This window comes from Callorhinus ursinus, unplaced genomic scaffold, assembly GCF_003265705.2.
Source record: "Callorhinus ursinus isolate GAN/ISIS: 27379988/994484 unplaced genomic scaffold, GSC_fseal_2.0 scaffold64, whole genome shotgun sequence".
Classification (NCBI taxonomy): domain Eukaryota; kingdom Metazoa; phylum Chordata; class Mammalia; order Carnivora; family Otariidae; genus Callorhinus; species Callorhinus ursinus.
Window position 1 is genome coordinate 3,026,176 of NW_027397126.1, and position 21,623 is coordinate 3,047,798.

Below are 21,623 nucleotides of genomic sequence, written 5' to 3' on the forward strand. Positions count from 1 at the left end.
CAAACCTTCAGTTTATGCCCCAAATCAAATATATTGCTGCCATTTGTATGCCTTATTAAGAATTTTATCTTTCCTTCTACTCTTAGCTCGAGGCTCCCAAGCTTCTCTCCATGAATGCCCCCTGCTTATATTTGACCTATCCATGAGTCAGTGGTTTTATGTACTCCTGAGAAATGCATGTGAAATGATGCTATTGCTGTTGATTTTGCTCTCTTTCAGATGTAACGTGCAACATTAAGAATGGCAGATGCAAGCAGTTTTGTAAATTGGGCGCTGGTAACAAGGTGGTTTGCTCCTGTACCACGGGGTACCAACTTGCGGGAGACCAAAGGTCCTGCGAACCAGCAGGTCAAAATCTAAATAAGTTGCTTTTTTCTTTTAACCTGGGGAGATCCATCCTCCAAATCTATATTTGAACCTTCAGGGCATTTTAACTAGACTACATACTTTTATAATCCCTATTTGTTTCTACTTCTTTTTGAGATCATAGAAAAGATGAGTAGCTTGAATTGGACAACTTTCCAAATGGCATCGTCATTTTAAATAGAAATTCTGCAACTGTCCTCAGTCTGAATTCTTTTCCATGTCCATTTTTTTTTCTGACTTTTAGATCATGAAGCAATCAATTTGTGTGATTTCTGTATATCTGTAATTTATCGAGTCAAATTGCTGTAGTAATCGCAGGCCATACAAGATACATAACTGACTGATAGGCTTCTAGTACATGGAATGGTGAATGTTAAGACTGATTCTGTCAGGGTGTGGCTGGCTTACTCTGAGAAGGTTATTTCCTATCCTTGGGTCTCGGGCTGAGTTTACACGCTTGGCATCCGAAGAGTTTCAACAACCATCTCTTTCAAGTTGTGCCAGGCTGACCGACACAGTCAGTCTGTACAGCTGTGGACAAAACAATGTTTCCCAGTCATGTCAACCAGGCCACCATGTTGACAGTGCTTTCAGAACATCTCCACTCCACACTCATATTGCTCTTCTCTGAAATGAAAGCCATAGAAACTTTGATAAAAAAAAAAAAGTAGGCTCCACAGGATCAATTATATTTGATAAATGAGGGGCCTTTTTGAAGCAAACTAGGTATCATTTCTTTTGCATTTGCAAAGCCTGGTATTAAATTGATACATTAAATCATGCACCATTCCTCTGTTAACGGGGTTTGATACCTATCTCACCAAAGCACCCGGCAGAGGAAATGAAAGAAAGGGCCAGACGCCAAGAGTATACATACTGTTGCAACTAAAATGAAGAGTCTCTAATGCTTCAGGGACCTACCCACCCATCCTTCTGCCCAGTTCTTCACATGCACTGCTTCACAGCTAGCCCAGTTCCGGAGAAGAAGATCTGTATGTTTGAACCTTCAGAATCTGACTTCCAGCATAGACAGATGGCAGAGTAGCTAAACCCTTATAAGCCCTTCTATGTTAGAAGAAAAAAAAAAAAAAAGAACTGAGAACCACCTTGAGCCATTAACTGTTATATTTGAATATAGCCTTATCCTTAGCAGAGTAAGTAGGTCAAACCTAAAATAAGCTTTCCTGCCTTTCAATAGTAATGGTCCTTTTTCTCTAGCCATTGTTGATGATATATATTTATACATAAGTATTTTGAACTAATTTCCTGTTTTCCCAACCACATGCTGTCTTCATGATAGTTTGCTGCAGCTGGTTGCTATAGAAATGTCTGTTATAAGGAATGTGGTTAGAAGGAAAGTGAGAAATGAAAATGAAATGTAAGGTGACTTTGCTTGACTACAAATTTCCGTTCTGGTTGTCCCCAGTATATCAGGAGATGATTTCTTGTCTTTAGGAAATAAACTGACCCAAGGTAAAAAGGTGGCCAGTTCCCAGGCAGATGTGGCTATGATAATCATATTAGTAATTTCTTTGGTTAAAGGGTTTTTTTTTTTTTAAGTTTAAGTCATCTCTACACCCAACATGAGGCTCAAGCTCATGACCCCAACATCAAGAGTCACGTGCTCTTCCAACTGAGCCAGCCAGGTGCCCCAGTAATTTATTTGGTTAATACTTAACCAAATTAAATAATTAAATCATAATTTCTTCCCAGCATATCCCAAAATCCACCTTGGTGTCTAGAAGGCATTCTAGTCTACTAAACAAAGCCTGGTTCACACTAAGCAGCAGAAGTCCCGTTTTCCTAATTCTAAAGTTACAGGGCACCAGTCATCAGAATCCCATTTAGGGACAGTACTTAGGAGTAAGACTTTTCAGTAAAGGAAAAAAAAAAAGTCATTAGACTTTATAAAACTCTTACAAAATTTGATTCTGGAACACCTATTCTATTTCTGTAAAGATGATGGATTCCTGAGCCAAATGTTCTTTTCATGAAGGGTTTGAAAACTTTCCATGAAAATAATGCAATTAACCTTTTAGTTTGAGACTATATTCATTGATTGCATTTTTAAAATATTGATGGGCCTGCTTCTCAGAAGTGATAAGGACAGGCCTCATCCTCGATTTCTGTAATACACACTCTGCTTGCCAATGAGAAATATCAGAATACTAAATTTTTTTCCCATGTTTCTAGTGCCATTTCCATGTGGAAGAGTCTCTGTCCCGCACGTTTCTACGACACTCACCCGTGCTGAAACTTTTTTTTCCAATATGGACTATGAAAATTCCACTGAAGTGGAAAAAAATTTCGAGAACCTCACCCAACCTCTCAACGACCTTACTCGAATTGTTGGTGGAAAAGATGCCAAACCAGGTCAATTCCCTTGGCAGGTACTCTATATTAATGGTGTGTCAAAACTGGAGCCTGGAGGGCAAGGGACAGGCCAGGTGGGGGCTGAGGCGAGGGCACCAGACAGGCCTCCTGCAGCGGGGGAAGTGTTTAGGCAAGTTTCAACACTAAGCAATATGAAGAAGCCCTCAGTGGTGGGGAGCCAGTGAAAGAGAAGTCCAGGGACAGCTACCATACAAGGTCAAGAAGAGTTTGACACCAAGGAAAGCATAGCAGGATTCCAGACATGAAACTGGGAGGTCTGGAAGTGAGGTCACAGGTACTGGGGTTCAGGGTACTACTTCAGCTCATGGGAGAACGGGTGAAAGAAAGTCTAGGTCCAGAGAAACTGGATTATTTTGAAGGGATTTTTTTTTTTAATTTATTTGAGAGAGTGAGAGAGACAGGTCACGAGCAGGGGGGGAGGGTAGAGGGAGAAGCAGACTCCCCACTGAGCAGGGAGCTTCATGTGGGACTCGATCCCAGGACCCTGGGATCATGACCTGAGCCAAAGGTAGACACTTAACTGACTGAGCCACCCAGGTGCCCTTGAAGGGATTTTTAAAAGGACTCACGTAGGAAGGAGTAAAGCAAGAACTGGGTTACTAGAACTAGAGTCTGAAATAGGGGCTTGGTCCAAGGCTCAAAGTGTGCTAGCAACAGAATCACCTGAAAACTTGTTAGCAATGCACATTTTCCTGCCATACCCCACTGAAGGGTACTGAAACACAATCTCTAGGGGGACAGCAACTTGAGTGCTAGTTAACAAGCCCTTCGGGTGATTTTGATGCATACTACATTTTGAAACCAGAGGAACCAAACACCAAACAGTAAACTCATGGTACCTAGACCCACATTTCTCCAGATGTGATCTTCAGACAACCCACATGAGAATCACCTGTGCACATTTCCGAGGCAACTACCAAGAACTAGGTTTGTAGCAAAACTTGTCATTGACCCTACAGCTAAAGTCTGTGATTCCAGCTGCGAGAAGTGGGCCCCAGAGGCCAGGAGCCAGGCTGGTCCTTATATAAAGTGGTGCTGTCCAGTAACGTACCTACTAACCACATGTAGCTATTTAAATCTAAATAACTGCCATTAAGTACAATTAAAAACTCATCTCAGGCACACCTGCCACATTTCAAGTGCACAATAGCCACATATGGTTGGTGACCATGGTACTGGACAGCACAGATACAGAACATAGCCATCATTGCAGAAAGTTCTATTGGACAGTGCTTATAATAGTTTAGTCTAACTCAAAACTCCCTAGTGGCCACAGTCATATGATTTTGTGGCTATTTCAAAATACTTCACTCCAAAATATTTTCTCTACTGAGGTCTGAATTTTTGCCATCAGGGACCAGTAACTTCAAAGACTTTTCAATCATCAAACCAGTGACAATTTAAGCCAGGATCAGGTAAATGTCCCAGGCGCAACACCACTGGAATTCTCTGAAACTATGTATCTATTCAGGATTCTATGTATCTATTCAGGATATTGAACTTTTGCCTGGGAGGTAGGGATTGGCACATTGTAGAGAACCGTACTGAAGGGGGGTAGGCCTTCACAACCAAGACTATATTTTCTGTTCTTTTACCTTGGCTTTGCTTTTTTTTTAATGATTTTATGTATTTGAGAAAGAGAGAGAGCACAAGTCAAGGGGCAGGGCAGAAGGAGAGGGAGAAGCAGACTCCCCATTAAGCAGGGAGCCTGAAAAGGGGTTCGATCCCAGGACCGTGGCATCACGACCCTAGCCAAAGGCAGACGCCTAACGGACTGAGCCCCACCTTGGCTTTGCTTTTAAGAATATGTGTTGGACTTGATCTTACAGCCACTAAAATACACTGTGTGTTCCTTGATAACCCCTCTATGCCCTATTTAGGCATCCTACCAGCACCGCTTCCCTCATTCACCATGACCTCTTCCTTCACTCATCCACATCTCTAGTCTCCTTCATGACTCTTCAATAAGAATGATCTTCTCCACTGATCTTTCCTTGAACAATCACAACTGGATCCAGCCACTCTAATTATGCTTTCATTCTATTTAACATCCATGTATCTAATTCTATCTAATTTTACTATTTGTGTTCTTGTGCATTCTCCTTCATTATGTATCCAGCTTCCATGGATAGGTGGTTGGAACAAAAGATCCTACTTTATAATAATTATCTTCCTTAGGGTTGTGGGACATAAAGCAGTCCCTAGAGTGGAGGATCCATAAACCCAGGGGTGTTTTATTAGCTAAAAGATGACTTTTCTTTAAAAACAAAAACAAAAACAAAAACACTCCAGCATTAAAAAAATATCCCAAGATGCACACATTGTGGGCTCAGCATTGTTCCCTTGTCAACCCAGAAATGAAATTGGCAAACACACTTAAATAAGGGCTAATGGGGGGTAAAAGTCTCAATTTAGTCACATAATCTCTCCATTCTCCACCCACCCCCTTTAAGCCAGATGCTCGCCAAAGTTTTAACAATGCAAGTCTTTCCTAATAGAAATTTTAGTAACTCTAGCAAGCTATTTTTTTTTTCTTTTAAATAGAAGAAACTATTAGGTGATGGTTGCAGTTGTACTGCTAAGGAAGAAGATACAAATGATACACATCATTTCAAATCTTGTGATGTCATCCTCACTGCACACTTACATAGTATACTTGTTGCCTCTTTCCCATCAAGCCTAGCTAAGATCATTTGGAATGTTCAAGACCACTCAAGCATATGTTCACTCCCTATTTCGTCCATATGAAGTAGGATTACTGACCGTATAGGCACAAAACCCTAAGTTTTAGTCTTTATCAAGGGCGAAGAGCTGAGCTCCTAGAGTACTTGAGAAAGACCCTGTCATACTTCTGCACTGTTTCCTTCTCACCCAAGAGCAGTCTCTCCACACCCACCTCCATCCACTTTCTCACAAAAGGTTACTGGTTTTCAAAAATAAGAGATAAACTGAATGTACCAAAAGTCACTTTCAAAGACGAAACAGGAAATGAAACAAACCAGAGTCTCTCATCTGTGGGTGAGCCAGCTCCACAGCCCCGCTAATCTGCAAGGTGGAAATACTTGATTTGATTGCAGGCAACACTGTAATACACCTGCTGCAGCCAAGGCATCAAGAGAAAGCAAGCAACAGCTGGGGCTTCCATGGCCAAAATAGTACATCTATGGCTCAGAAATATGAAACAGTTTAGTGATACCACCCAGAAAGGGTTCCCAATTCCCATGCCTCCTAAAAGGGTGGGGGGCGGGGGATGAAGCGACCACTTGGGTGAACAAATCGCACAAAAAGAACGCAGGGAGGTCACTTTCCTCTGGAGTAATGAACGGCGTCAAGCTGGAAAGGTTTAGCAGAAAAGGGCTAAGTTAGCTGTTTGCAAGAGGTAAGCGGCCACAGAGGAAGGGAGAAGGCGACTTTTCCTTTGAGGGTTTATGGGTGAAAGTTAGAGGCAGGCAAGCAGATTCTGGCCCCGGTTAAGAAAGCCCTCCCCAAGCACAGTGTCGGTGAGGTGGGCTGGGCAGCTTTGGAAGGCAACTTTGGTTGAACCCATGTTTGTTGAACTGTTAACGTGAAGAGCTGGGGACAGCACCGGCCTGATAAACCCGTGGAGAGAGCATCGAGGGCCTTGGTTCGTCTGGTGGGAGAGTAGAGCAGGCTAGGGGACCTCTGCCACCCCATCCAGGTTGAGAACCTAAGAGGTGAGGTTCACCTTGCCCCTAGCTCAAGCGTGGCCGTGGCCATGTTCAGTCCTTACCTTATTCGAGGGCTTTCCCTTCAGCTTCCGGGCTGGAGGCGAAGCCGCACTGGGCCTGCCCCCTGCCCCGGGGGGGTTCCCATAACCCCCTTCGCTTCCAGCCGTGGGGCCAGCCCCCCCCACCCCCCCCCCACACACACCTAAGGCCAAAGGCGCTGGCGGACTTGCCTGACCTCTAACCTCCCTGCGGTGGAGGGGAGGCGGGGCGGGCGTGAGGCCAAGTTCCTTCATTTTCCCTCCAGATGGCGCCGGAGGGCTCAGAGCCTCTGGAGAGCTCAGGGAGAGGGGGGGCAGGGACTCTGCAGGGATACTCCAGGAGCCAGGAGAGGAAGCTGGAGGGTGAAGTGCACTACACAGGAACAGAAAGGATAGTTCCTAGAGTCACTATTATCCTTAGAGTGGGAAACAAAAACAAGACTCAAATTTCATACAGGTACATAGGGAAGCCATGAAAACCTTTGAATATTAGAGAAAAAAGGGAAATCAAAACACCGATACTACAAGACCACCTTCATCAACAGCTTAAAAGAGAAATTTGAGAAAACAACCCCATGTTTTGGCTTTCTAAAGCTTTTAGTTTTGGTCCCTTGCCCTTGACCTTGTCAGCCAATAATTCTGGGCATGCACAAACTTGCCCCAAGAGCTCCTCCAGCCTCTTCTGTTTTGGGTTTGGAGGTGTCTGGCTTTGAATGTGAACTACCTGGTCTTTCTATTTTCTGTTTCATCATGGGCCTCAGCTCTGTATTAGCCATAGTTATTGTACACTTAATAATTTGAAGATCATTCTACCAGATTGAAGAAATGGAATACAATGGAAGCCAAGTGGTTCAGCTTTCTTTAACCTTTATATTAGTTTGTATCGTATACAACTGACAATATTCAAATGTTTTCACCAGCAAAATGTCTTGAGAAGCAGTCTGTCTATTCCTTATTCTGTTCTTGGCCTAAAGAATCTTTAAAACATCTCAGCACTTTGCCCAGTGTCAGCTTTCCTCCGCTTTGGCCTGAAGCTATCCTTAAGGGTACCTGAGCTCTCGGCCTGCACAGCTGCTGACCCACACCCAATCCTTTCCATCAGGTGAAGACACATCCCTATGGCAGATAGCATACACTTACCATATGTATGAATCAGAACTTTTTCTTTCTTTCTATTGGAAAGGGGGGGATTGGGAGAAAGATTCTATATGATGGGCCTAAGACTATAGACACGTCTTTACCTGGAAAAAGTAACCCTCAAATGATAAACTTTCAATTAAGAGAAATAAAAACATGACATATGTAATCTCACCTGGCCCCACAAAACTACTTTGGACAGAACATTTAGATTATTATTCTCTAAGATGGATTGGTGAAAGCTATTTCTTTTTTAAAATAAGATTTTATTTATTTATTTGAGAGACACAGCGAGAGAGGGAACACCAGCAGGGGGAGTGGGAGAGGGAGAAGCAGGCTTCCCACGGAGCAGGGAGCCCGATGCGGGGCTCGATCCCAGGACCCTGGGATCATGACCTGAGCCGAAGGCAGACGCTTAAGGACTGAGCCACCCAGGCGCCCCGGTGAAAGCTATTTCAATGACGAGTTTAGTTAACCATTAAAATCTGAACATGAAAAAGAGAATGACCATCCCCTCTGTGCCCGGAAAAATGAAGTCGGGCCAATGGCTGGGCGAATCACACCTGTGGGCATAACGGGCTGTACATCCTGCAGAAATGGTTGTACTTTCTATCTGAGAGAATGAGTGTGCAAACCAGAAAAAAATGTTATTGGAAAGCTGGAGGTGGCTACGTAGAGAGAAGAGTTTACTGAAAATCACAGGGAAAGGCCAGATTCAAGTTAAAGGTTAGGAAGAGAATAACAGGGCGACAGCTATTACTCGGGGCTGGCATTCTCAATGAAGAGCATCAGAAGAGATATGTGAGTGTGTATTTTCTAGATGGATGTGGGTGTGTTTGGTGTGCATCTGTGTATGTGTCTGAAAGAGAGAAAACAGGCTCCTATTAAGATAGGACAAACATGAAAAGGGTTGACGGATCAGAACTTGGATGCCTTGCTCAGAACATATGCTTTCCCATTTTTCCCTTCATTTTCCAAAGTGATGTCTTACAAGAACTTGTCCTTGGCCAAGCAGACAGCTCATCTCCAAATAGCTCATATTTAGATAGCTGTGATCCTGTGGTAGCCAAGCAAACATTCCAAAATCTAGTCATTTGTAATATCTTTAAATGCAAATATATTTTAGGGCGTTTTATTGGCAAAGATGTTTGCTAAAATTTCTAATACCAATCAGGGACTGGCAAAAAAAAAAAAAAAAAAAAAAAAAAAAACTTTGGGGTTCAAAAAAAACACAATTATATTTCTCAGCCATCCACCAAAAAGGAATAGAAGCTCCAGACAGCAAGTCTTTGGCAGGAGTCAGACTAGCTACATCATAGTCTCTGTGCCCAGGGGCTGTGGATATCATTCAGTCTGGCCTAACCAACCCACTAAGCTGAGAGAAGCCCAGTCACCTCTAATACAGAGGAAAAGCACCATTCTGTTGTTGCATGTGAATTCATAACTCCAGTTACTGGAACGGATGTATTCAGATGTGACCATGAGGCCCCGTGTAGGACAGTGTTACCCAGACCTGCCTAGTGATACAAATCACCTGCAGTGAGGGCCAGCTTCATGAGCTTGTAAACCAGTGGACCGGCATGAGGCCTTGCGTTTGGAAGGGTCCCAAATTTGGAGTTTAACGCTTTGTGTTTTGTAACTCGAGTCTGCTGAGACAGGGAAGCAGCAGTGCGCTGGGAGCCTGGAACCTCTCAACACCTCCCTGGGATGGATTCTTCACCTCCCACTCCCTTGTCCCCTGGTTCGTTGGCCAGGTCTGCATCTTCCTCCCCATACATGCCCAACGACCACTGCCACCCTCAGCCCATGGCACGCTGGCATACTCCCCTCCACTTCTCCAACAGCCATCCATGTCACCCTCCTCCTGCACCAGCACAGGGAGGGTTGAGGCTGGGTATACACACTCTATGCCATTTGGGGAGGGGGCACGGCACAAAGCATCTCAGGCCCAGAAGTGTGTCACAGCTCATTTGGAGGGTGGATGGTGGGGGCAAGCCTCTTGCCCGCCTCCATTGCAGGTGCTGAGCACGTCCCAGCTTGGAAGTTGTAACCCCTTGAGATTCACGCCTCCACTGTTGGTTGCTGCAGTGGGCCAGTGAGAAGGGCAGATTGACTTACCTTCCCCTGCTGCGACATGGGGTTGGTGGGACAGGGGGCCTGGCAGCCCAGGGCATTTGTCCTTGCATGCCAAATCATGGGGTGCAGCTCCTGGGCACCCATCAGTGTCTGCGCTCTCCTGAGAACGCATGACATGAAACAGTAAAATTAAAAACACCATGGGGGCACCCAGGTGGCTCAGTCGGTTAAGCATCTGACTCTTGATCTCAGCTCAGGTCTTGATCTTAAGCCTCACACCCAGCATGGAGCCTACTTTAAAAAAATAAAGTAAAATAAAAAATAAAAACCCCCTTGGGGTGCCTGGGTGGCTCAGTCAGTGAAGCGTCCGCCTTCGGCTCAGGTCATGATCTCGGGGTCCTGGGATCGAGTCCTGTGTTGGCCTCCCCACTCAGCAGGGAGTCTGCTTGTCCCTCTCCCTCTCCCTGTGCCCCTCCCCCCTACCTGTGGACACTCTCTCGCTCTCTCTCTCCTCTCTCTCAAATAAATAAAAATCTTTAAAATAAATAAATAATAAAAAAATAAAAACCCCATGATAGATTGCAAGAGACCATAGAAGAAAGAAAAAAAAAAATTGTACTTAAGTATTTTTAATGGCATGTTTTTTTCCTGGCTTTTGAACAAGGGGCTCCACATTTTCATTTTGCACTGAGCCCCACAAATTATGTAGCCAGCTCTGTGTGGACCGAGCACTTTTAAAACACAAAGTTCACGAAGCCTTGGAAATTCTGAAACAGAATTTCTCAAACTTAATCATGCATAAGGATTTTCTGGAGATCTTCATTTCCTCCAGTCACACCCACCAAATATTCTAATTAAGTTCCGGTGGGCCCCCAAATCTGCATTTTACAAGCATCTGAGATGCTTCTACTGCAATTGGTTCACTGACCACACTTGGAGACCTACTATGTTCTTAGGAGCATAGATTCTGAAGCCCAGTAGACTAGGGTTTGCATCCTAGCTTCACCACTGATCTTAAAGGAGTTAATGTACATATCTAAACCTCGGTTTGCTCATCTGTAAATGGATGTATTAACATCACTCCACAAAGTGGTGTATTAAATGTACGTAAAACACTTAGCACAATGATTCGTCCATGGTAAGCAATCGATAAATGTTCAAAAAAATTGACACTGTTACGTCTGGGTGGTGGTGGCTACCCGGGTGTTTATTATATTATTATGTGAGCTTTCCTATATTTTTACAACTCTTCAAAATAAAAAGCAACAGCCAGAAGGAGAGAGAAGGCTAAAGTGTGGAAAAAGGGGTCAGAAGCTTGCAGTGAGTCAGCCCTAGAGGTCTCCGGGTAGGAGGCCAATGCTTCAGTGTCTAGGACTTAGTAGGTGTTCAGTAAATTGAACTCAGGACAAAAAGAATCTTCACTAGACCCTTCTCAGACTCACACTTAAGGGCATTGACCACTTTTTTCCCTTGGTTTAGAAATGGATTTATGTGTGAGAGGAGGTGTGTTTTAGTAAAAGGGCACGAGTTCTTAAGAGCTAGCCGGCTTCCGCATAGGGTTTACCAAATGTTCAGTGCACCCTCTAGTGTCCATACTTCTCAGCTTCCTTCCTGAAGAGGTGGCTCGAGGCCTTTGGGCACACTGGAAGTGAAATTCTCCAAGTTGATCTAGACATTGAGGTGGTAAAAATATTCATTGTCCACTCTGGTTATACAATAAAATGTACAGATGAAAGAGTGGACTGGCCTCTTATCTAATAATGCCCAGGATCAAACCAGCACCGGAACGCCTCTGTCCACTTTGCCCAAGCACGGCTAAGGAGACCTGTCGGGACAGAGGCAGCTTCCACGTCCAGCCAAGGGGACTGGAATATGGCTAGGGGAAAGGGAAGGAGTGCATGTGCCCTGCTGTTCCTCACTGCCTGGATGGCTGTAAGCACAGCTCCTATGGATGCCAGTGGTCTCAATTCATAGTTTGAAATGGGCTTAAAAAGACTTCAGGGAGGGGCGCCTGGGGGGCTCAGTCGTTAAGTGTCTGCCTTTGGCTCAGGTCTTGATCACAGGGTCCTGGGATGGAGCCTCGCATGGGGCTCCCTGCTCCGCGGGAAGCCTGCTTCTCCCTTTCCCTCTGTGCCCCCCTCTGCTTATGCTCTCTCTCTCTCTCTCTATCAAATAAATTAATAAAATCTTAAAAAAAAATCTCAGGGAAAAATCAGTACTTTTTCTCTTTCAAATCACCCTGTAGCAAGGTTTCCTCATGCAGCGACAGAAGACTCAATAATAACTATGGATCTGGAGGAGTCAAGTAAATTTCTGAATTTACGTGCCATATTCCCATGAAACAATCTGTGCCATCAGAGAACCTGACTCACCTGGAAAAGGCAGCCAAGGGCCCCAAATCACCAAAAGAAGCCATTCCCTCATATTCGCCTCCTCTAGAGCTCCCCCTGGCTCTCCTTGCACATTCTCTTCAAGACAGTTACAGAAATGTCTTTTTTGATTGTGCTCCAGAAACACCAACTCATCTGCAAAGCTGACACTTCCCAGAAACACTCCAGTTCTGCCAGCACCTAGATTCAAACTTTTGCCCACTCCTATCAATAGCACCTGTATTTATTTTGTTCTGGATCAAACACCTTATGTAGTAAGTTTCATGATTTTGTTTCCACAGGTCCTTTTGAATGGGAAAGTTGATGCATTCTGTGGAGGTTCCATCATCAATGAAAAATGGGTGGTAACTGCAGCCCACTGCATTGAGCCTGATGATAAAATTACCGTGGTTGCAGGTAAGTAAACAAAAAAGGATAGGAATCGGCAGTATCACTAGATCTTCTATGTAATTGGTGCATCGTATTTTCCTAAGGTCTACTCAGTTCTTCGCGAAATAAGTTGGGCTAGTGCTAGAGGAGCTGTATTTCTAGAACCTAACTTCTTCCAACCTCCAAGCCCCCCATAGTTCTTTCGGCGTGCCCAGATTCATCCCCCATCTCACGGGGGTACAATTATGTATGATGCGTGCATTTCCCCACCCAGACCGAGCCTTCCCCAACGCTGTGTCCTATCATTCGCCTTTGTACCTCTGGTGCCTGGCACGACCTTTGAATGAATGACCCAATGACTATATTATCTGTGCTCAAAACAGGGGTCAAAATCCTTGAAATTAGGAAAGTCTAGGGTAATTCATGCCAAGTAGCTTCATTACCACCTGAACAATGTAAGGTTTGCACCAGCATGGGAGAACAAACCAGCTCCATGATGGTCCCGAATGGGTTTTTGGTCTGAAATGTATGCATTAGCCCTCATTACATTTTACCAAAATCCTAGCAATGTAAGACTGAGATTGTTGACACTTGACTGCCAGTTAATTCAGGGATGCCGAGAATCTTGGCCAATCTGTTTCCTTATGTGTACGTCTACCTGTGACTGAAGAGAAATTTATTTTCCGTAGGTGAATATAACACCGAGGTGAGGGAACCTACGGAGCAAAAGCGAAATGTGATTCGCACTATTCTTCACCACAGCTACAACGCAACTATTAACAAGTACAACCATGACATTGCCCTTTTGGAACTGGATGAGCCCTTAACGCTAAATAGCTATGTAACACCTATTTGCGTTGCTGACAGGGAATACACGAACATCTTCCTCAAATTTGGATCCGGCTACGTGAGTGGCTGGGGGAGAGTCTTCAACAGAGGGAGATCAGCTTCAATTCTTCAGTACCTTAAAGTTCCACTTGTTGACCGAGCCACATGCCTTCGCTCCACAAAGTTCACCATCTATAATAACATGTTCTGTGCTGGCTTCCATGAGGGAGGTAAAGATTCATGTCAGGGAGATAGTGGGGGACCCCATATTACCGAAGTGGAAGGCATCAGTTTCTTAACTGGAATCATTAGCTGGGGTGAAGAGTGTGCAATGAAAGGAAAATACGGAATATATACCAAGGTGTCCCGGTACGTCAACTGGATCAAAGAAAAGACAAAGCTCAACTAAAGAAAAAAAAAATGTATTTCCAAGGTTGACATATTTGGGGTTGAAGATGGACAAGGGCCTTTACTGACTAATCACTTTCCTATCTCTTTAGATTTGACTGTCTGCATTCTATGAATACTGCTTTTTCTCTTTATGGGGAGAAATCTATCTAGAATTCCTATTTTACTAGAGTAAGCAGATTAGCAAATGTAATCACTAGAGAAATGTACTGTGATAGGAAATTGTGACCATTCCCACAGGTCCAGCCCTTGACAAAACTGTGAAGTTAAGTTCTTCATCCTGCCCATCGGGCATTAAGTTTCTCCACTGGGGCAACTCTCTGATTCTCCCTCCTTAGCAGCATTCCATGTTCCAGATCTTTCTTACCTCTCCCACCAAAATCATCAAAACGTATTAGATCTGTATCCGGGATATTTGGTCTAGTTCACAACAAGGCCAGCACCACACTCATAAAGGATGAACACAGGGGGAGCCGACAGGTGGAAACTCACCAGAAAACACTACTTCCTTTTCTGTACCCTTATTCCTGCTTCCTCGATCTCTTCCGTTTCCTAATCCCGAAATCAGTTTCTCTCTCCCTCCCTCTCTCTTTCTCTCTCCTCTTTTCCCTACACGGGATTAAAGGAGGGAAGGGGCACATCATGCTGTTTTCCTGCTGTCCACAGTTATACATGTCTGTCAAACCCAGACTTGCTTTCAGTTTGGTCTTTGACTTGCTTTTCAGAGCATAGGGATGAAGTAAGGTGCCCGAAGAACTTGGGAGGAAAAGTTCCTCTGAGAGAGTCATGTTATTAAAATACATACATCACGGAAGGAATGACCCATCAGAATAGTTCCCTAAGAGCTTGTCATTGCGTTCTGATGGAGGTAACTAAGAAGGGTGACGTCACCTCACGTGTCTCGTCCCCCATCTCAAAAAATGTTAACAGAGAACAGGCAGTTTGCAATCTAGAAATGGTAGACTCTTCAAGGAAGAATTCCTCAGTGTGTCTCCACTACTGCCCGGGGCTAAGGAAGAAGTTGCCCTAGACCAGAGAACATGAGCATCATGTCTCCTGAACTAGCATATCTCCACCATGGAGAAGGGTGCGCTGGTGGCTCACTCCCCCTTTTCTGGTTTCATGCTCTCCAGGCAACTGTTTGATTATAATTAGGCCTTCCATATTGAATCTTCTACAGGGTTGCTGACCAACCTACACATGTACTTTGATGTGTTAGAATGGCTCCCTTTGTGAATTAATAAACTGGTGTTCTGGTTCATACCGCAGCTTTTTGTGAATTTGGTTGATGTGAATCAGTCATCTCGTATTTCATGATGTGTCAGACCACTGACGAAATCAGGTTTGGGACCGCTTTGACCCCACCAAGTTGCTGCCCTCACCCCGCCCCCAGCCAGGCCTCACTCTTGCTGATTTCTTTCAAGTGCTTCTAGTTAATACCTTTTTACTTTAGTCTTTCAAACGTAAGCACCGATTAACGTATTTTCAAATTTCTCAAAAAGCGTTTCTTTTGCATCATTCACAGAGAAGTACCGCAAACACCCCATTCAGCAGAATGCTGAGCATAATGTGTCCGAGGGCAATACGACACATCAGAGTTCGATGCTCCACTGTCACCCGGCTTTCATATGAGGCGGTGTGTCCTGTCCTGGAGAGGACAGTGGTCTGGATCCACCTGGGACAGAATCGAGTTTAAATAGCTGTGGATATGGCCTTGGATAAATCACTCCACATTTGGGGCTCTGATTTCTCCATTTGTACAATGAAGGCATTTGACAGAATGCTCTCCAAAGGCCCTTGTTGACCTTGATAGTCTGTGATTTCCTGCTCTTTCATTCCTTCATTCGACAAATATTCAAGGACTGAGTACTGTGTGCCAAACGCCAATGTGTTCATTAAACTTGAATCCATATTTATGTATTTTGTGAGTTAACTAAAATAACGTATATACATTGCTTTGTCCATCCCTGCTACATTACTACCCAGTAGATGCTCAACAAATGTTAGCTGAATCTGAACCCGTGTTTATTCCAAGGCAGGGATTAGTCTTGCATCGAGAGTCCTGAAAGGAGGCCATAATTAATAACAATAGTGAGTGGGATTGAGGTTTCGCTTAACAAACAAAAGAAATCAGTTCTGCTATTGTCAGCTAAAGGAGGGAAAGAGAGGAGACACTACAATCGTCCGCCTTAGGTTTGAGGAGGATACTGATTCCTGCCAGAAAACAAGTTACTTCACATTTGAATGACTAAAGGTCTGTAGCAGTTGGTAAAAGTGAGCCATTCCGGCCTGGTTGCCATGGAGACCACCCCTGACAAAGGCAGCAGTGGGGGGGTGGCTTTACACCTCCTGTGATTGGTCTTCCCGGTGGCAAAGAAGATCCTGGGCCCACAAAGCTCCAAGCCACAGTTAGCCTTTTTCCCATGAGCTCAAACACGACTGGATTCATCACGAGCCCCCTGCAGCACTACACACGTGGGGCCCCTCAGCCCACCCGAGAGCCCGAGCCTTCGGAGCCAGGGCCTCGCTAGACTCTCCCTAGGCCATGTGCAGTCGCCATGGAAGAATCATTGGTGCTTTCGAAATCGCTATAGCTACTTAACCTAAACGGGCGGAAACATGCTGCTGCAATATTGCAAGTGACATGAAAATAGAGCTCTTGCTGAGCGAAGAAAAGTGTGTTAATGCAGTGCAGTCATTGTAACTTGCTGCTTAAGTAGGACTGGTTTTGGTTCTTGGGAAGAGTAGTTGTCTCGTGATGGCAGGAACAGAGTACTGTCCAATTTGCTCTGTCAAGAAAAAGAAAGGTTTTTCCCCCCTGCTCTCCTAAACCATGGCGGACCAGTTCACAAAGTCGCTTAATTCGCATTTCTCAACAACTCCCGAAGGCTCACAGTCCAATTTAAGAATGTCAGAGTTGCCAGGGCCCTCAGACACCATCAAAACCACTCTGCCCATTTAACAGATGAGGCCATGGAGGCCAAGAGTGACACAATGGCAGAGTCGGAACTAGAACTCAGGTCTCCCGCTCTGAACCATGAAAGTATTACCCCGCTGGCCATCCCAGGCCTCCAACCCTGGGACCGCAAATCGCCCAGAATTCCTACCAGGGACGCTCTCATTGACACACAGGCGGACCGACTCAAGACCCTCAGGGGGTCTGGGAGGCAGAGTGGCCGGCAAAGAACGAGGCGGATGGGGCTGCAGCCGCCGGCTCCCAGCAGGCACTGGGGAGGGAGGGCATGGGGAACACAGCTGCGGGCGCCGGACTCCAGCTTTCAGCCCAGCTGCGGGCACGGGGGGCCTTCCTGATGGGACGCCTGACTTGTAGAGCCAGCGTGTCAGTGTCAGTGGGCACACGGCCATTCCGGCACCATTTCCGCTCGCTCGCTGCCGCTGTGCTGGCGAAGGCGCGCGGGGCTCGCGGGAGCCCGCAGGCCACTCCCGAAGCTGGGAGGCCCACTGCAGCGATGCTCCCGACCAAGCGGTGCAGCCGGGGTTGGGGGCGGGGGGCGGCCAGGAAACAGGTTTCAGCGGCTGGCAGGCCTGTCTGAGCAAAGCGCTCAGGAAATCCGGGCTCTTTCCGAATCTGAAGCTAATGCCATCTCGAAATCTCATGGTTGAAAGCCACAAAAATCAGCATGTTCCGCACACTCTGGAGGCTGCCGAGGAGTCAGAGGAGGCAAGAGACTGTGGAGTCCCCGCCCTTTCAACCTATACAGGTACACAGACCACGCGACTCATTGTCTCTGACAGTACTTTCAAAGCAGACCCTTTTTACCCTATCCTTGAAGTTATGGCTTGCCTGGAGATTTCCAGAGTTATTTCAACCTCTAGCAGACTTTCTTATAGATAAAGAAGCCACGGCTCCTGGAACAGGGCCAAAGTGTCTTCTCTGCACCCTCACAGGAAGACAGCAGGATCTCCAACCCCTGGCCAGATCCTTTCCCTCTGGTAGGAGTTTCCCTCTTGGTCCAGAGAAGGATGGAAATAGAAACAGGGATATTCTTGATGCCAAAGACTTCTTTTCAAAAGGTTGCTTCATTGCAATGTTAAATATGAAATCTTAATCTCTAAAAATTGCCGAAATAGTAAATCTTCCGAATTGCTGTCATTCTTAAGCTTTTGAAAATGCGGTACTCTCTAACTTCTCCAGGTCTCTGACCGTGAAGTGGCTTAAGCACCAACCTCATAAAGATAAAGGGATACCATGATTTAGACATTATGTGCTTTGGTGAACATCTATATATAAAAATCTATTTTCCTCTTGGAACATGACAAAAATAAGCATGCATTTTCATGATATTGAAACTCAGCTCTAAAGGAAGCCAAATTAAGAATGCAACAAGTCTCTGAGAAACTCAGCGCATGCTTGTTAAATGAATGAACCAACACATGAATGAAATGGGAGGACAAACTCTACTGCAGACCACATCAATGCAAAATTCAGGCGTCTAAGGTAGCAAAGGGGTCATCATCCTGAACGCATACAGGAATATGACATAGAAAGGGAGACAGACCAACAGAGAGACCTTCTACAATCAGTTACTTCCAAGGATATAAAGAGGAGTTAACACTAATTTCTAGGAAATGCAAGAAAGATTAGCCTAGAAGACTCTGCTTATCTCTGCTTATAGCCCTGGCCTTTTCCTCTCCTGTTAACATTTCTTGCTTTTGTGTTTGTGTTCTCTAGAACCTGGACTTACTGGGGCGCCTGGGTGGCTCAGTTGGTTAAGCATCTGCCTTCGGCTGAGGTCATGATCCCAGAGTCCTGGGATCGAGTCCCATGTCAGGCTCCCTGCTCAGCGGGGAGTCTGCTTGTCGCTCTCCCTCTGCTCTACTCCCCCCTCACCCCCCGACCGCCTGCTCATGCTATCTCTTTCTCAAACAAACAAACAAACAAATAAATAAATAGAAACTGGACTTACCTCTCGTCTGTGCTTTGTATCCTCACTTAGGTAGATAATTTGTTGTTGTACCTTGTTTTTATAGAGTCAGTTCTTAGCTTTAACTTTGATTTTCAAGTTTTATATCTGAATCAAACTTCTGTTCTTGGCCACAAGGATTTCATTTCTTCCATTAAAATATGCCTCCCCTATTTTTCCACTGTCCACTCTTCCATATACTGTTTCTAGTCCTAGATGATCACACTTGAGATCACAATCTGCTTCCTTGGTTTAAAAAATGTAAATTTGTGTTATAGATATGCTAAAAGAACAACTACATATTACATAAGGGTGGGTTATAATTCAGAAATCTTAGCACATTCTAATAAGAAATTTTACTGAGCACTTGCTGTGGGCTTCACACTGTGTATTTCATAAAAATATCGGTGGTGTGCTAGAACTTGCTTATTATGCCAACTCACAAACACCAATTTTGCACATCTCTTTCCAGCTCCCAGTACAGTGACTTCACGTCAGTGGCTTGAAATCTGCCACGGGAGGGATATTTACACTATAGATATTGACAAACGCTACAAATGTTCGTTTTGTTTTTTTGTGAGAGAAAGAAAGTGTGCATGCGTTGGGTGGGGGGGAAGGCAGGGGGAGAGGAAGAGGGAGAGAGAGAACCCCAAGCAGGCTCCACACCCAGCGCAGAGCCCAACGTGGGACTTGATCTCATGACCCTGACATCATGACCTGAGCCAAAATCAAGAGGGGGACGTTTAACCGACTGAGCCATCCAGGTGCTCCAAGATTTTATTTTTTTAAGTAATTTCTACACCCAACATGGGGCTCAAACTCAAGACCCCAAGATCAAGAGTCACATGCTCTTCCAACTGAGCCAGCCAGGCATCCCTATTTTTGTTTTTTAAAGAGGCTCCATTGTTTAACATTTACTAACAAACCAATGGGCACAATCTGATTATTTGACTAAAAAGCCTTCATTTTTACAGTCCTGCTACTCAATTATTGCTATGAGTGAGCACTAAATAACAATGTAAATAAAACTCTAATTAAGTTATTTAAGGAAGGATAGTGTTCACAAGTTAGAAATATTAAAAAATCAGACCATTAAAGTTGTTCTCAGATAGCAACAGGTATTTTATGTTGTAAAATAAAACATTTCTTAAGTGCAACTACTTCTCCTACAGAACACATTCACACGTTAGGTTGACAAAGGTTTATTCTATGGTAGTTTTCTGCTGGTATATTAGTTCACAGTAGCAAAGACTGTGGAAAAGAGTTCTTGACTGTTATTTTCAGCCAGCATGTAAGATTTAAAAAAAATCCCCACAGAGATGAGTGGAATATAAATTTTGTGCAGGGTTTCACTACCTTTCAATCATCAGGGGATAAGACATTATATTGCACTTTTCCAGTACTAAATTAAAGTGAGTATAGTTTTCTACAGTATAAAATATTTTAGACACATAAAAATGTATAGAGAATAGTATCATGAACTCCCAAGTATGAACACCCATCCATTTCTTCTCTCTCTCCCCCTACTTTCAGAGGCGGCTACCATCCTTAATTTGATGTTCATCATTATCTAGCACATATTTTTACTTTAAATTATGCTTTAAAAGTACACATTATGCATATGTTTAAAGATTTTATTTATTTATTTGAGATCAAGAGAGAACGAGAGAGAGCGAGCATGAGCAGGGGGCAGAAACAGAGGGAGAAGCAGGCTCCCTGCTCAGCAGGGAGCCTGACATGGGGCTCAATCCCAGGACCCTGGGATCATGACCTGAGCTGAAGGCAGACACCTAACTGAGCCACCCAGTTGCCCCCACATTTTGCATATTTTAAAACTTTATATGAATGCTATATCTATCCAGCAATCAGTTTCCTGTGAGAGTCACTGACGTTGATAGCATAGCTCTACATCTTTTTTTTTTTTCTAGATCTTTCATTTTAACTTCTACACAGTACTTTGTTGTAGGATATTCTGTTAATAGTCCATTCTTCTGTTCATGGTCATTCCTGTTGTCTCCAAATTCTTCACAATGCTGCTATGAACATTCTGCCACACATCTCCTCGAGCATGTGTGTGTTTCTCTGGGGCAGATATTTAGCAATGGGACTGCTAAGTATGTGGTATTCATTTCAACTTCACTTAGTATTAGAAAATTGTTCGCCAAAGGGTTGTACCAATTTATGCTCCCAGTAACAATGTGTAAGAATTCTTCTTGCTTCATATCCTCCCCAACACTTGGTATTTTTAGAAATACCAGCAAATTTTTAAGTTACTACTATTTGCATGTATAATAGCTGTTTTGCACTGAATTCGGGTATTTTGAAACTAGTTGTAAATGCACAGGTAGGTATAGCCCTGTATGCTCCCCAGGCTCAGTAAAGAAATCATTTTAGCTTCTAATGACAGATTCCAAAATGTCCACTGTGGTTGAAGAGTTACAGTTCACTTAGTTAATAACATTTTATTGGTTCTCAGTTGATTTCTCGGAGATTGTCATATAAAAGAGCGTGTCACGATCAAACTGAGTTTAAAACTTAACTGAAGTAATCCTAGGCACATCACGTTCTTTTCAAGTTTCAAATGTTTGACTTTCTCTTCAGCTCCATTGTGGTACCTTACTTTCTTCTCCAGCCTGGTTGTACTTGTTTGCTTATTTTGGTAGTGATCGAGTTAGTGAGTCTATCTCACAAATATGTAGATGAAATGTATCTTTGAAATGGTTTCTATTTTATGTTGGTTGGCTTTAAGGAAAGTTTCACTGAGCTGAAGGAATACATCTTCATGACGTTCAACTTCATTGTTCTCAATACACATTAGTAGTCCTTTTTGGTGGACATATGCTGAAACTCTCTCCTCAGGATGTAATGTGCTAATTTGCACATGTAAAAATGAGGTGATCAACAAATCAAGTAAGCCCTCTCTAAATGCAAAGAACTTAAGGCTTGAATACGTCATGAGCTTTAATATATAAGATACATCTTGAACTAAAAAGAAAAGCCTGC

At 44.1% G+C, this 21,623-nt stretch overlaps 1 protein-coding gene across 2 annotated transcripts in view; it reads left to right on the forward strand.

Moving 5' to 3' along the window:
* Positions 1–14,958, forward strand: part of F9 (coagulation factor IX) — a 32,091-nt gene extending 17,133 nt beyond the window's left edge. Inside the window, exons 5-9 of one of the 2 annotated variants that reach the window (XM_073885632.1) lie at positions 220–348; positions 2,560–2,756; positions 12,372–12,486; positions 13,149–13,242; positions 13,327–14,958. In XM_073885632.1, the coding sequence (XP_073741733.1) occupies positions 220–348; positions 2,560–2,756; positions 12,372–12,486; positions 13,149–13,242; positions 13,327–13,696 (905 nt within the window). In that variant the 3' untranslated portion in view covers positions 13,697–14,958. Of the gene's footprint in view, positions 1–219; positions 349–2,559; positions 2,757–12,371; positions 12,487–13,148 lie in introns of both variants that reach the window. The other variant, XM_025861559.2, reaches the window with a different exon arrangement.
* Positions 14,959–21,623: the final 6,665 nt, after the last annotated feature.